General features: G+C 38.2%; 1 protein-coding gene across 2 annotated transcripts in view; it reads right to left on the reverse strand.

The window, feature by feature from the left end:
* LOC149262413 (kinesin-like protein KIN-14L) overlaps positions 1-15,012 on the reverse strand; it is a 310,043-nt gene that overhangs the window by 101,969 nt on the left and 193,062 nt on the right. For both annotated transcript variants that reach the window (XM_089424447.1, XM_089424441.1), the window contains 2 exons: positions 11,857-11,912; positions 11,557-11,767 (listed from right to left, as the gene is read on the reverse strand). In XM_089424447.1, the coding sequence (XP_089280573.1) occupies positions 11,557-11,767; positions 11,857-11,912 (267 nt within the window). The remainder of the gene's footprint in view (positions 1-11,556; positions 11,768-11,856; positions 11,913-15,012) is intronic.

The following is a 15,012-nucleotide window of genomic DNA, read 5'->3' on the forward strand; positions in this document are numbered from 1 at the left end:
TTTGAGTCTCTTCGCTTCTTCAGTTGTACTAGTGAAGGAGGATGGGACCCTCCACATGTGCATCAACCACTGGGCCTTGAATAAGAGGACGCTAAAGAACCAGTAGCTATTTTCGCACATAGACAAGTTGATGGACGAGCTTAGAGGAGCTAAATACTTCTTTAAGATTGACTTGCGCTCGAGCTACCACCAGATCAGAGTTCGGGAGCAGCACATCCTTAAGACAGCCTTAGTGCTCTCAAGGATAATTTACAGACAGCCAAAATCAGCAAAAGATATATGCAAACGGGCACCGGTTTGAAAGGCACTTTGAGGTTGGGGACTTAGTCTTTCTGAGGCTCTAACAATACAGACAATCCACTTTGAAGGAGAAGGAAGCTGAAAAGCTCAAACCGCATTTCTATGGGCCTTACAGGGTGACTAGGCGAGTTGGACAGGTGGCCTATGAGCTGGAACTCCCACCAGAGAGCAAGGTACACAATGTCTTTCATGTTTCATGCCTAAAAAAGGTCGTGGGACAGAAGGTGATAGAAGCTATTGATTTACCCCCTTTGGATGATGAGGGGCATTTGGTGTTGGTGCCAGAGGCCATTTTGGAGGTGAGAGAGAGGAGGCTCAAGAACAGGACAGTTCGGGAGTTCTTGGTGAAGTGGAAGGACTTGCCAGAGGAGGATGCCACTTGGGAGGGTGAACAGGTACTCCAGCACCCATCATTGCAGTTGCTTGAGGACAAGCAACATTTAGGTGAGGAGGACTGTGATATTCCTACTTAGCAATTTTGCTAAGTAATTATCAGTTTTGCCAATTTTGCAATTTTGCCATCATAGACTTAGGAAGAGTGGGTTAGGAGGACCCCACTTGGCATTTTTGACTTGAGGAGGCTCCAACATAGGAGAAAGGAAGGCAAATCGATTTCTTAGTGGGAAGTGGGGGCACCCAAGAGGAATACGCACCCCTTGGAGGAAGGCATACTTGTGGAGAGAGAAAAAGGGAAAAAGGGGTCAATGTATGGGGCCCACTTGGAGAGGGGAAGCTCAATGATAAATAGGAGGAGAAGACTTCATTTGGGGGCTTTTGAACCTTTGACAAACAAACTCACCTTGTACGCTTGAGTTGTTGAGCCAAGTCTATGAGTGTTGTTCAGCACACGAGATTTCCGAGGGGAAATCTCAACTCCTTCTTCGGTGGACTTCGAGTGCCACCCTAGGGGAGCCTTTGCTACATTGTGGAGTTGTTCCGAGGAGGATTCTACAGGGAGATTCGAGTCATTCTGGAGCAGACAAGGCGTAGAAAGGACACGCACTCTTCTAGGGAGTGAGCTACAGAACAGAGCTCATACTGGGAATTTAGGGGCACATTCTCTTGGTGTTTAGCAACATTTAAGCAAGGGATTGACAAGTGGATCGAGTGGCAATTCTTCAAGCCGAATTTATCATTCCTGGGCATGCGCAGAGGTGACTGGATTGGGGCCTACGCAGTGATTTGTGGAGGCCATTCGTTGAGAGAGCTTGGCCGGGAGTTTGGGGTTGAGTTTTGTTGGAGGACATAAGGAGAATTGTTGGGGAGTTTGCTCAGCATTTTGGAGGGATTTGGCAGCAACATTTCCAGGTGGTACGAATTACCCAACTGGAGGAGGTATATGCTATAATTGGGGGTAGTATCGGAGGATGGAACTAGGCCAACCCTTTCTGGGTCTTTGTGGGTTCATTGAGGAGAGCTTAAGGCTAATTTTGAAGAATTTTATAAGCACTCTAGAGGGGTCAAACAATAGTCCCTTCCAACCATATTTCCAGAGCCAACACAGAGCTTGAAGAGGAATCACCTCCTAGCATCCGGGTAGCACAATTTCTCACTGTTAATCTAGGTTGTCATTGTTGTCAATATGGCAGTGTTTGTGATGGCAAATTCTTGTGACATGTGTGGTTGCCCATTGATGCCCATTGATCATAATACTGCTCACGGAGGAACCAAGGACTGAATACAGACGTAATAGAAACAGTGGAACCAAGGAGGAAAGATATCGAAAGCCCTCAGAAGAGAAAGAGAAAGAGTAAAGAGGAGAAGCCATCGTGAAGCCAAAGAGTAAGAGGAAGAGTTCATTGGAAGCCATCAAAGAAGCAAGTTATCGGAGCAAGAGAAGCAGGTTATCGCATATGCCCAAGGGTAAGTGCTACGGAAGAACAAAGAAGAACATTACGTTGGAGGAGTAGAACTATCGGAAGAGCGTAAGAGTGAAGAGAAGTTAGAGGAGCAACAATATCGAAGGAGCAAAGAAGAAAACACCGAAGGAGCCATATTGGAAGTATCGTATGTAATGTATGCCCAAGAAGAACCGAAAGGAAGAAAACAACAGAGGAGCATAAACAGAGTTATCAGAGAAATCGTATCGGCAGTATATAATATCGACGTTTTCTATTTTATGCCACTGCTCAAAACCTGCCGACTGTGACATAAGTTGTGGACCTGATGGTCCTATTACAACACGCCCTAAAGAAATATCGCATCCGCTATACCGCAAGGTTTTAAAGACATGTCACGTTGCAATCTTCGATTGCGATTTGAGTTGCAGATCTGAAACAGTTTATGATAACAACCCTAATGCAATATTGCATCCATTCAAAAGTTACGTATCGCAAAGCCTTGTTACATTCAAATCCTTTGATTGTGATATGTATTGCGGACCCGATGGTTCCATTGCAATACGCCTTAATACAATATCGCATCCATCGCAAATCGCAAACCATAAAGTTTATTATGTTTCACTGCCCCAAATCTGTCGATTGCGATATGTGTCTTGCGAACCCGTCGGACCATTACAATACTCCTCAATGAAATATCGCGTCCGTATCGGAACGTTCATATTATAAGTCATAAAGGGAAGTAAATTCAAATCCTCGGATTGCGATAACATTGCAGACCCACTGCACCATTATAGCATGACCTAATGAAATATCACATCCGCATTAATTACAAGTTTCAAAGGGTTGTCACCGTCGGACCGCCGATTGTGGTATTAGCTATGGACCCGACGAATCTATTGACGATGGTTTAATATTATATCCCGTATGTTTCATTGGCAATGTGAATATCGGCCATGTTACATCGATGATGTTAAGAATTGCAATTGCGGGACCTCCGAAAGTTGCGATTGCGATTGATGACGTGGATGTGGGATCTCTTTGGGTATAGACTCTCCTATGAAATCTTCCATAAATAAAACAAGTTTATGAGTAATTGGATGAATATCCATAAGTCGAGATCTCCTTCCAATAGTCGTGTTTTTTGGGTATTGGTGAAACTCGTATAAAAACGAGTTAAAACGCTTCACTTCTGCGCATCGATCTCGGGCATCAAAACAGAGTAGAAAGAAAGTTCACAATTTTTGAACTTGAAGAACAGAGGAAGCCGAAGGTCGAGCAGACATAGAAGGTGCAACAGAAACTGAAGGCCGAGCGAAGAAGGAAGTTGAAGACATAGCGGGAGGACAATCTTTGAAACTAATTCATCTTCAAAGGATCGGACCTGAAATGAAGCCATAGCACAGACAGTGACCTGTTCCAAAGACCTAGCGCAAATATCTTATTGAAAAACATCAACAAATCTTGGAGACTTTATTGAAGATCTTGATGCATTGTTGAGGTCATCATGAGGTAAACTTTGTAGACTCCGTTGGAGAGTATGAAGAATTGTGAAGACTCCTTCATATGAAAACAGGTTGTCATTGACGATGTAGCATGGAGACTACCGTGAAATTGTAGATTGAAAAAATTCAGCGAAGAAGATTTTGGGAGCACAAAATATAGCAGTGGGTTGGAGCCCAGAGGGTTGGTGCCATGAAGGTTGGAGCCTCGAACAAACAAGGTAGGTGCCTTGAAGGATAGGGTTGGAGCCCTAGAGGATCGGTGTCCTCAAGAAACCAGGTCGGAGCTTGTACCAGAGAAGGGTTGGAGCCTCTAAACACAAGGTTGGTGCCTTGAGAAGATAGGGCCAGTGCCCTAGAGGTTGGAGCCTCACAAAAGACCAAGTTGGTGCTTGGCAACAGGTTGGAGCCTGGGAGATTGAAGATCGGTGTCTTCATCAAGGGTTGGAGCCCTATATATATATTGTACCTGATTTATCGTAAAGATTATATTAATAAAAGTATTTATTCCTATTGTTAATTTTGTGTTCCCAACATAATTGATTTAACTAGTAAAAGTAACAATTGAGAAGAAATACTGATTCACTATTTATTCCTATTGTTCATTTTGTGTTCCCAACATAATTGATTTAACTAGTAAAAGTAACAATTGAGAAGAAATACTAATTCACCCCCCCCCCCTCTCCATATTTCCAACACTCACCTAGGGTTTCTCTAGCTTGCTTTAGCAAGCCTAGGTGCACATATTCCACACATATATTGTGCATCCCTCTTTGGTAATAAAATGGCTCAGCTTGGCGCAGTTTTTGGCTGAATTTGTGGGTGTCAAATTGCATGTTAAATTTTGTGTTGCATGTGGAGTTTTGCTTTATTTATCATTGTTATTTCCTATTAGGAATATTACATGGCGCAAGCCCTCTAGGGCCTTATTTCTCCCTTTGATTTTAAGGTGCTAACCCTTGTTAATTTTGCAGAGGTCAACGAATTTTTGGAAGGGTTTCATCATAAATTTTCTTTGCATCAAAATCAAATTTGGAAGGCTTGATTACATTGCAAAATTTTTTGGAGGATGTAGCATCATTTTGAACCCTTTTCCTCAAGGTCGAGAGCTCGTAAAGGATGCCTCGTTCACCTGGTGCAAAAGGCTAATTGGTAATGGAGAGACCAAAAAATTTTCAGAAATTTGAGCCTTGATCCTTAAGAAATCACTATAAAAAAATTTAAAAAATAAAAAATAAATAAATAAATTTAATCAAAAATTAAATCAATTTTATGAGTTGGTCATGAGCCCTTGGATGCCTTTCCTTCACCTTGCCGAGAGCATTACTATCATTCATCCTTGTTGAAGGCCAAGGGTTCTTGGAGGGTTAGATCAATTGGTTTGGTTAATTTGCAATCAAAATCATAAGCAGATCTGATCTATATCAGCCTTGTATCTCGAGGAGATTGTTGTTGTGAAGCTCTTTCATTGTTGTAAATCTCCTTGAGTTGAAGAGTCCTTCCTCTTTGTCTAAAGGACTTTTTCCTTTGTAATATAATAACAAAGATCTTGTTCTTTGAGGAAGTTTGGGATTTCAATACAATGGTATCCCGCCTCCTTATTTAAAAGGGGCGGCTTCACTTCTTCTTCTCTTAGTCTTTAGATCTAACTTACTAACTTGTTATCTTGCATTCATAGTTTAGATCCGATCTCTTAAGTTGCATTGGCTATTGGATCTATTGCATTTGGAATAGTTCTTGTCTTTGTTTCACTTGCAATTGTAGATTTAAAGTAGTCTCTCTAATCTTTGATTTCTTGTTAGCAATCTCATTTGCCATCATTCACTTGTGCTTCATCATATAACTTTACTTGTTTCCATTGTCTAATATCAGTAAAGAACATCCTAAGAAGCATTTCTTGTTAAAGGCATATTGAGACGTTGCTCTAACATCCAAATCTAATTGCATCTCTCTTGTTTCATTGAGTAATCTTAAAATTTGCTTCATTGATCATCGTTGTAAGCTAATAATCTTGTGTTTTAAGTGACTATCATAAATCTTGGTTATAAGTTTCCTTTATTGAAGCAGTATTGTTATTGAATCTCATTGAAGCATTTACATTCTCACCCTCGATCTAGATTTGCATTTCTAAAATTTACCTCCAAGCATAAGCTTGGTTGATAGAAAGATAAGGCAGCATTCTTTATTATCCAGTTTGAGAAGCTTGGCCCTTAAACAACGGTTGAAACGAGTGACTTTGGAGTTCTCTTGCGGTCGAGCCCTTGTAGGAACAGAGGCACTTGGGTTGCTAGAAGTCATGGATAGGTATCGTTAATGAGGCCTTAGCCTCCTTCCCCAACACTTCTCTCAACAACCTTGTTTAAGACTTGCTTCGATAATTGAGGAGAAGGCCTTTCACCCTTAGCTTAGGCATATAATTAAAATTAACCAAGACTTTGCATCTCACATAGATTAGTCTTGCATTTACTCATTGCATTTCAATTGATTATCTGTAATTGGAATTGTGAGTTCATTCTATACCTGCAAGTTTTATATTGTTACACTTGTCAATTTAAAGCTTATTTTCTCTTGAATATCATCTTTACTTGAAGTACAAGTTTCATTTCTCTTGCAAGATCGTCACTTGTTTCTCATATCTTTAATTACTGGTGATATCATATCCTGATGATGAGTCATGTTTGAGACTCGAAACGTAGATATAAAAATGACTATTATGGAATTATCTCTTAATCCTATCCCATTAAAACCCTACCACATAAATATTCAAAAAGAATTTCTTGATTTCTCATACTAACACCTTTCTGCAACATTGCCTATCTTAATGCTTCATATTGTATTGTTATCTACAAGTACTTTAAATTGTATTTCAGCATTGTTAGGGCACTAGTCTCTCATTTTTTTAAATCTCAATAAGTGTCATATTGATTTAATCAAATCTATCTTTTAACATTCACCTTACTCAATAATAATAATCTTACTTGCTAATCCTTAATCAAGTTGTCTAGGGAGGTGATTGCCTTGCCCTTAGTCTCCTAGAACATGTCATTTCAACAAGTTTTCCTTTTGCATTCATCTTTAGGAACTGTTTTCGCTCGGAATGTACAGACACTGCGACAACAACTCAAGTCGGGGGTTGTCACTCTGATCCCTGACCTCTTTGTTCTAGTTGTCTCCCAATAGCAAGCTATGGGGGTTAGTCCCTCTAGAAATGTGAAGATGAAAAACAAGTTGGTAACCAACAATTATAGGAGACACGATTGAGTGGCCTAGCTACCTGGTTAATTTTAGCAAGGTTAAAAGATTAGATTCGATTGAATTGTGAGACCAGTGCCTTATGGAGTCAACTTCTTGTTTATTACCAATTAAATACCAAGTAACCAGATGGACAATTGTTGGTTGAATGCTTCACTAACCAATATACTATACAAATCCTAAGACCTAGGTGTGATGCAAGAATCTTGGTTACTTTTAATTATATGCCTCTTCTAAGTACAACCTTCCTCTTAATTATTTTGGAATTAGTCTCTAGAGTAGGTTGTGGGATGGAAGTCAATGGGAAGCAAGCAAACGCTTGATTAATGATACCTCCCCCTGTGTTCCAACCACCTGATGCCTCCGGCTCTGTAGAGACTGTGGCTTTTGTTGGAAATAATACTGAGAGGGGTGGTGAATCAGTATTATCAAGTCAAATATTCCCTTTTTTAAATCCAGATAATATACGCTACTTCAGTTAATTAAACCTGCGTATATACGCAACTATGTAGAAGGAAACCCGCGTATACAATGCAAACTTATAATTTACTTTATCTTTCAGATGTTGATTGTTAATCTGTGTATCAGAATTAAATAACCAGTAACCAGAAACAGTAAAACAGAGCAAAAGACAATCACACACAAGAACACAAGATATAAGGTGGAAACCCAATGTGGGTGAAAACCACCTGCTGCAGTTCGTCTCTATCTTCTTTTAATTAGAAACTTCTTTTTACAATGTACTGGTGCAGTCCTTTACCAGTACGCAAGCTCCAACCTACAGAGAGCTACAACCCTCTCTCGTTCTCTAGCTTCTCCTGGAAGGGAGCTACAACCCCCTTAGCTCTTGCACTAGCCAAGATACTAGTACGTAGGTGCTGGCCTACAGAAGGCTACAACCTTCTCTTTCTTCCAGGGACCATGTTTCATAAATTTTCATACTGGATCCACATCAATCAAATATCAATAATTTCTGCATCAACCAATCACCTTTTCACCAATCAAAACTGAATCAAAATAAACACTTCTTTGACAGCTGTACCCAGAACATAGTAACTGTAACCACACACCAATTCTGAACCCAGACCACTACAGCAATAAACAGAAGCAGCTAGAACATAAAATAAGAGATGTACACTACTTCATTGTTCAAAAACCTGCGTTTATACGCTTCTCTGTCAAAGCCAACCTGCATATACGCTTCTTTCCCTTACCAAAACTGCGTGTATACGCGCCTTCGCTTCACTGAACCTGCGTATAGATCTATAAAGGGTAATTCACTCTCTCAAAAATTCAGACACTGATTAGCCCAGAGAATCAGATTTATAGATCAAGCATGCGCCACATATAACAGATCAAAATCATACAAAGATACTATCATTCAAGCCTTAAGATTATGTCCCATCAATAGAACTTATCCTTCTCTTTGCGCTAAGGTTCCTCCTTCATTCAGATCCAGATCTGCATCATAACCCCAATCACTAATATTTCAGATCTAGCACTTATCACAAGCCTAATGCACAAGTAGATGAGGAAATATCCCATTAGGTACAACCCAAGTCAATTGATGTGCCAATGGTTGTGATTTAAACAGCTACATTCCCACGATTGGACCTCATTTCTTTGTGTAGTTATTGCATGCAAAAACTAGTGCGACGTTTCCTTGAGCAATGATCTTCATTTGTCATTCAACCTATTCTTAGATTAGTTGTCTTAAAACTTGGATCTATCTAAATATAAGAGAAATGCAAACACGATAGATGATTAACGAATTGTGATTATTATGTTGTTATATCATTGAACATATCATTTAAGGTTTATGATGTTACATGTAATGGTGTGTGTTACTCGCATATTTTTAGGTATAATATTTCAATGATTTATGTTTTAGTTTTTATATATTTAATTTTAATTTTCTAGCATCTTGAGTGGGGTCACCCATGTAAGAGACCCAACAGATCCTCTACCATTCCTTGGAATTTTGGGGGTGCTTCCACATGTCCCTCTATGCATTTAGCCACTCTGAAGTCTCTGCATCCCAAGACTATTGTTTCTATCTTCTATCATTTTTCATCCTCTTGATGTATTACATCTTCCTATTGCCAAGTCATCCTCTTGGTGTCTTTTATCTTCCTACTCCAAGATGTCATCTATACCAATGTAATGTTGGTTTCTTCTCTCGATCCACTGAGTAAACACATTCCTCAAACTTTCACTTCGTTGCTAAAGCTACCATTTCCACACCCTCCTCCCCCACACCAAATCTATTTCAACTTTTAAACAATAGGGTTAAATAATGCATAATGCCCAATCTTACAATGTGAGGGCCAAAAATCTAAATGCTTCTCATTTTTTATAACCTTCCCATCCTTATAAGTTCCATGGCCATGTCCTATGTATCTCTCTCATTATGGTGAATGTTTTGATTTCCTAAAGAAAGGCCTCCTTAGCAATACAATTAATGAATCACTATGAAGTCCAAAATGAAATCTTTCTCTACCAACTTAATGATTGCTGCATCGATATGCTAATATGACCCATTCCTTGGATTCCATGAAAACTCGAATTTCCATAATATCGCCTTTCATAAATAGCACCACTAGTGTTCAACAAGATGTTCACATCATATGACCATACCCACCACCCACAATCACACTCTCAATGGTGATCCTACTAATTTTTATGTTAACCTTTCTTTTCTTAGATTTATAGATTGAAAACATTTAAAACTCACATGAGTTATCCAACAACTCAATCTGATTAAGAGGTTCCATCGACAAAAACTCTATAACAATTATGATTTTTTCTATCTACACAACATTTTAAATTCTAGAATATTGTTTTAAGTGTCTCAACTTTTATAGAAATCTAATTGATGAATGTTTATCTGAATTATTTGTCTGCTGATTTTGCAAGCATGTGTCATTTCCCCACGATATTGTATCCAACTTTTTCTGAAAAATGTGTCACCCACCAATCTACAATCTATCCATCTATCTATATATATCCGACTTTACTGAAATTTTGTTGTATCGGTCTTCCCCATACCCCGCCATCCAAAAATGTGTCACCCACCAATCTACAATCTATCCATCTATCTATATATATCTGACTTTACTGAAATTTTGTTGTATCGGTATTCCCCATACCCTGCCCTCCCCCCACTCTATCCTTCCATGTATCCGCGTGTGTGTGTCTGTTGTTTCCCCACCACATCAGATCTGATTTTTTTGAAAATTTGCAGTATCAGTTCCGACCCCACCTCCACACCAACTGAATCTGTAACTGTTTCAGTGCAATTTAGCCAGTAAGTAATTGCCTGGGGTTTGACAAATTGGAAAGGAACTCTCTGTTCTTCTCAGTAATTTTCTATTTGAGGGAAGAAGAAACAAAAAATAGTCCATTTTAGCAGGTATTTGCAGTCTGTAATTGATCTATGCATTTCTCAGCAGATTTATCAGTTTTACGGCCACTACTTTTGTTTTTATCTCCATAAACACAGTTTTCTTGGCTGTAAATCTCTATTTCAGTTATGGATTTGAATTTCAGCAACATTAAGGTTGAATTTTGTGCTGTAATCACTACTTTGTCTAACATTATATTGGAGGGTAACCAGAAATTTTATGTGAAGAATTATGCTATGTGGAAACAGCATATGTTGGCCATTATTGGGGAAAGATGTTTCAATCAGCTTGTGTTGGGCAAGGAAGCACAACCAACCACTGTTGAAAATGATCAGAGCCAGTTTGATGAGCGCAACAGAGAAACAGTGAAGCTGATATAGCTTTTAATGACTGATGAAATGCTTCCCAAAATTCAAACAGTTGCTTGCATTGCAAATGATGGTGATTGTATCAACACTCTCATGTTTGTGCACAATTTGGTACTGACATACCCATTGTCTACATAGTGTGGGATGGATCCAGTGCACTTATAAACTAGATTATAGATTGATTTAGACTTATACACATTCCCTAGACCCTAGCCAAACTGTGGTGACTGACTCAATACTCTCATGTGTGTACACAATTTGGTACTGACAGACTTATTGTCTACATAGTGTGGGGTGGATCTGGTGCACTTATAAACTAGATTATAAATTGATTTAAACTCATACACATTCCATAGACCCTAGCCAAACTTCAAAGAAATATATTCCATTTCTAATACAAGATCCCCCTAAATTGCAGTGGGTGTGTAATATCAATTGGATGTCCAAGAAAAAAACTAGATCATGTAAAAATTTTGCAAAATATGGATATGTTCTCTCATAACATACTAAACGAAGCTACCTATCATGAGATAATTCACCATTTGAATGGTCCACATTTCTCTTGTTGATATCCAATTCACAACACCGTTTGTAAGTGAATGTAAATTACTAGATATAATCATTCACTAATCTTGAACAATAAAACTGGAATTCAGCTCTACTGACAGCCAGAAGATCATAACAACATATTTCTGTTAGAAAGCACTTCCAATGAAGCACATGCATTCTCCCACTTAATATATCTTAATCTTTTACAACGAAATCAATAATTTGAACAGAATATATTTACAATTATTCCACATTTCAACAAAAACTAATCTCTAAACCCCTTTGTAATTACTAACAGCAGAAATGGGGAAAACATGTTGATTATACAGCTTCAAATATTTACCAGCATTAAAAGTTTGTTTGCCCCATCAGCAATAGCTGCAGGACTGTCATACTGATCAGGATTGAAATCCAGCAATGCAGCAGTCAGATATTCTCCAGCCGGTGTGCTTTTCACTTTTTCAGAATCTGATTTTATCAGAGACACAGTTTGTGTCGCTGCACCGACTCCAGAGTTTAACTGGTTTGGAAAATTTGTGTTTGCACCATTGCTCCTGTGTATATACAGACCTTAAATAGCTATACATAAAGATAAAATGAAACAAAATCAACCTTAATATTTGACAAGAAAAAATGATAATACCTGACTGAACTATCTGACTGGCAGCTTTCCATCCCTCCTGATGCTAGTCTCGAAACCTTATTACATGCAGAGGGAAAACCCTTAGGATCACATACGAATTTACATAAGATAAAGCACAGAGATTAATGAGGAAAATCTTCATTACATTTTTAGAAAATATTGCAACGAAAACCAAATTTAAGAAAAAAAAATACCATTCCATGGTAAGCTCTAAAAATATTCACACTAAAGGTTGAGATGTTAAAAGCATAATTCCACCACATTAACTTAACTTTAAGTTAACTTCATGATTAATGACTGTTTTCAGCATTAACATGGCGAAAATATGAACATGGGATACAACAAATTTTAGTTGAGAAAGAAAATTATAAATGAGGAAAACAATCAATTTTAGTTTATTTCAAGCAAACAGCTTTTCTTAAATAAGACATGGCTACCAATGCATCTAAAATATATCTCTTTGTGAATGGTCATGTAGGAGCTCAAAATATATAAAAAATTGAACTTCCACTCTTGAAATCCTTTTTAAAAAATCAACTAAGAAGGGGGGTGAAACACTAAACAATCTATTAGCTAGTGCCCCGATTTGCAAAAGTTTATAACTTGGATATTGAGCCAAAAATGCAGTGTTTCTAGGTGAGAATGCAATTGGAGTGTTTTTTTTTAGCATATACACACCAATAACTGAAATTATTTTAAACAAAAGCAGTTGAATGCTACGGCTTATTTTTAGTACAAACTTAGATTACGGCACAACAAATTATTGAAAAGGACCCTGAAATCAAGCAACATAGTCTTGGAGTTATCCAACCATAATGAATTTTTTGCTTTTTATCCTTCTTTCAACATCTTTCTAAATGATGATTTGTCTTCTAAAATTGAAGACGGGGATGAAGATCAAACACTTCATCTCCATATCTCCAACTCTGATTCTTTTTAGTACAACCTTAGATTACGGCACAACCAATTATTGAAAAGGACCCTGCAATCAAGCAACATAGTCTTGGAGTTATCCAACCATAATGAATTTTTTGGTTTTTATCCTTCTTGCAACATCTGTCTAAATGACGATTTGTCTTCCAAAATTGAAGACAGGGATGAAGATCAAAATACTTCATCTCTGTAATCACCAACTCTATGATATGCTGTTGTTTATCAAGAATTTGCTGAATATTTTAAATTTTTACCATCAACCATGTCATCAACATTCTTCATTAACCCCTTCATTGACTTCTAGAGCCTTAAAATTTTCATCAAGAAATCCTACACTCACAAACTAAACCAGTTTGGACTAATCTGAAATATGATAGTTGTTACCTTTGCCATATCTAATCCATGTCAATTCCTGTTACATTGCATTTCTTCCCAAGGTCTAGCAATCATCTTGGAAAGATCATTTTGTATTTTTTTATGCTTTTCATAAAAGTTTTCTTTTGTAACTCCAAATTCGCACTTTTGCCGCTGCTATCACTGTGTGCTTCTACTTGTGACCCATCTTCAACATAATTTTCCTTCATCAATTCACTACTGATGAATGATTCCATCTCATAACCTAGAAAGGAATCAACAACCATCTCTTTTGATGCATTTTTATCAGCCATTTCAATTAGATCATTTGTGCCACAAGTAGCATCAAGCATTTGGATTAGATCATCTGTGCCAAAAGCAAAATCCATCATTTTCATTAAGGCATCTATATCACAAGTAACATCAATCATTTGCATGAGGTCATTTGTGTCATAAGTTGCATCAACAATGTTCTCAATTTGCTGCTCATTTTCAATTAATTTTAGTTGAAGAGCTTCAATCAATTTATCATTCCAATCAATTTGCTAGTAAGGATTAAGAATCAAATTATTAAAATCATGTAAATGTCTTGTAATTCTTTGATTTCTTTATTGGCATTTTGCAAAAGCCTTCCTCCTTTACCGATATTGTTAATTTTTGGTATGTTCTATGCTTAAGAGCAATTTACTTCAATTTCTTATTAGCCCAATATCAATTTCCAGTTTAGCAATCACATCAACATGATAGTAAAACGCAGATAGTACATAAACATAAACAGTAGAAGACAAGACAAGACAATCGGACACAAGATATGGCACCAGCGAGGGACAAACCCCAATGTGGGGAAACCCTTGATCAATTCTTCTTATAATCTTCAATAATTCAGCACAGAGAAAGAGATAGTACAAATATACAGAACTGATATTTTATGACAGCAACAGCAAACCCTAACCAGAAAAGTCAAAGCTGGTCAAACATGTCAGATTTGACCTCCAATCAAGCTTGGTCAAAGCTCAGTCAACACAGCCTCCAACAGCAAGAAGTATCAGCCCAAAACAGTCCAAAAATCCCAGTCAAACTTTGGTCAACTGCAGTCAAGCCTGTGGCCAGCCCTAGCACAGTCAACATTGGTCAACGCAGGGTCAAAGTGGCTGTCCAGAACTGCAGCCTGCCAAGGAGAGGCATCCTAACCCAATCCGCAATCAAACAAGATTCAAAGTTGTCCAAATAGCATTCCTGCAGCTTCGGTCAAACTCGGTCAACGCAGCCCTAAACAGAAAACAGTCTCCTTCCTTTCACACGTGTGAGAGAAGTTGCTCCAGATATGCGTACCCAAACAAGAGAGGAGAGAGAAGGATGTGAGGATGAGATGGTGAAATAATGCCATGAAGTCTCCTCCTTTTATATGCAACGTTGAGGTTAAGTTGGGGGTGAAAATCACTGTTTTGCTTGCTTGCCAACCTTGACAAATTGTCAATAATATAAATAAATTCATATCTCCATATATACATGTCGGAATCAGAGGATGTTTAGATCAATCCTACACCTCTCGGAGAGAGGAATCCAATTCCTAGGTCCTAGGTCCTTCATCTCAAATTCGAAAGCCAACTCCCTCTTACATTTGTGAATGAGAGGGTCTGCACCAGTCAGAAAGAGGTCATCCACATAAAGCACCAGTATGAGAGGTCTATCATCTTCAACCTTAAAGTAAATGTTTGGATCGGATTCACTCCTAGTGAATCCCAGCTTCATCAAATAGCTATTGATCCTCTCATACCAAGCTCGAGGTGCTTGCTTCAACCCATAGAGAGATTTCTTCAACCTGCATACATGAGGTTCCCAATCATGAATCTCAAACCCCTCGGGTTG

This window comes from Pinus tabuliformis, chromosome 6, assembly GCF_031772625.1.
Source record: "Pinus tabuliformis cultivar Carrire ecotype Pingquan chromosome 6, CPIR1, whole genome shotgun sequence".
Taxonomy (NCBI): Eukaryota; Viridiplantae; Streptophyta; class Pinopsida; order Pinales; family Pinaceae; genus Pinus; species Pinus tabuliformis.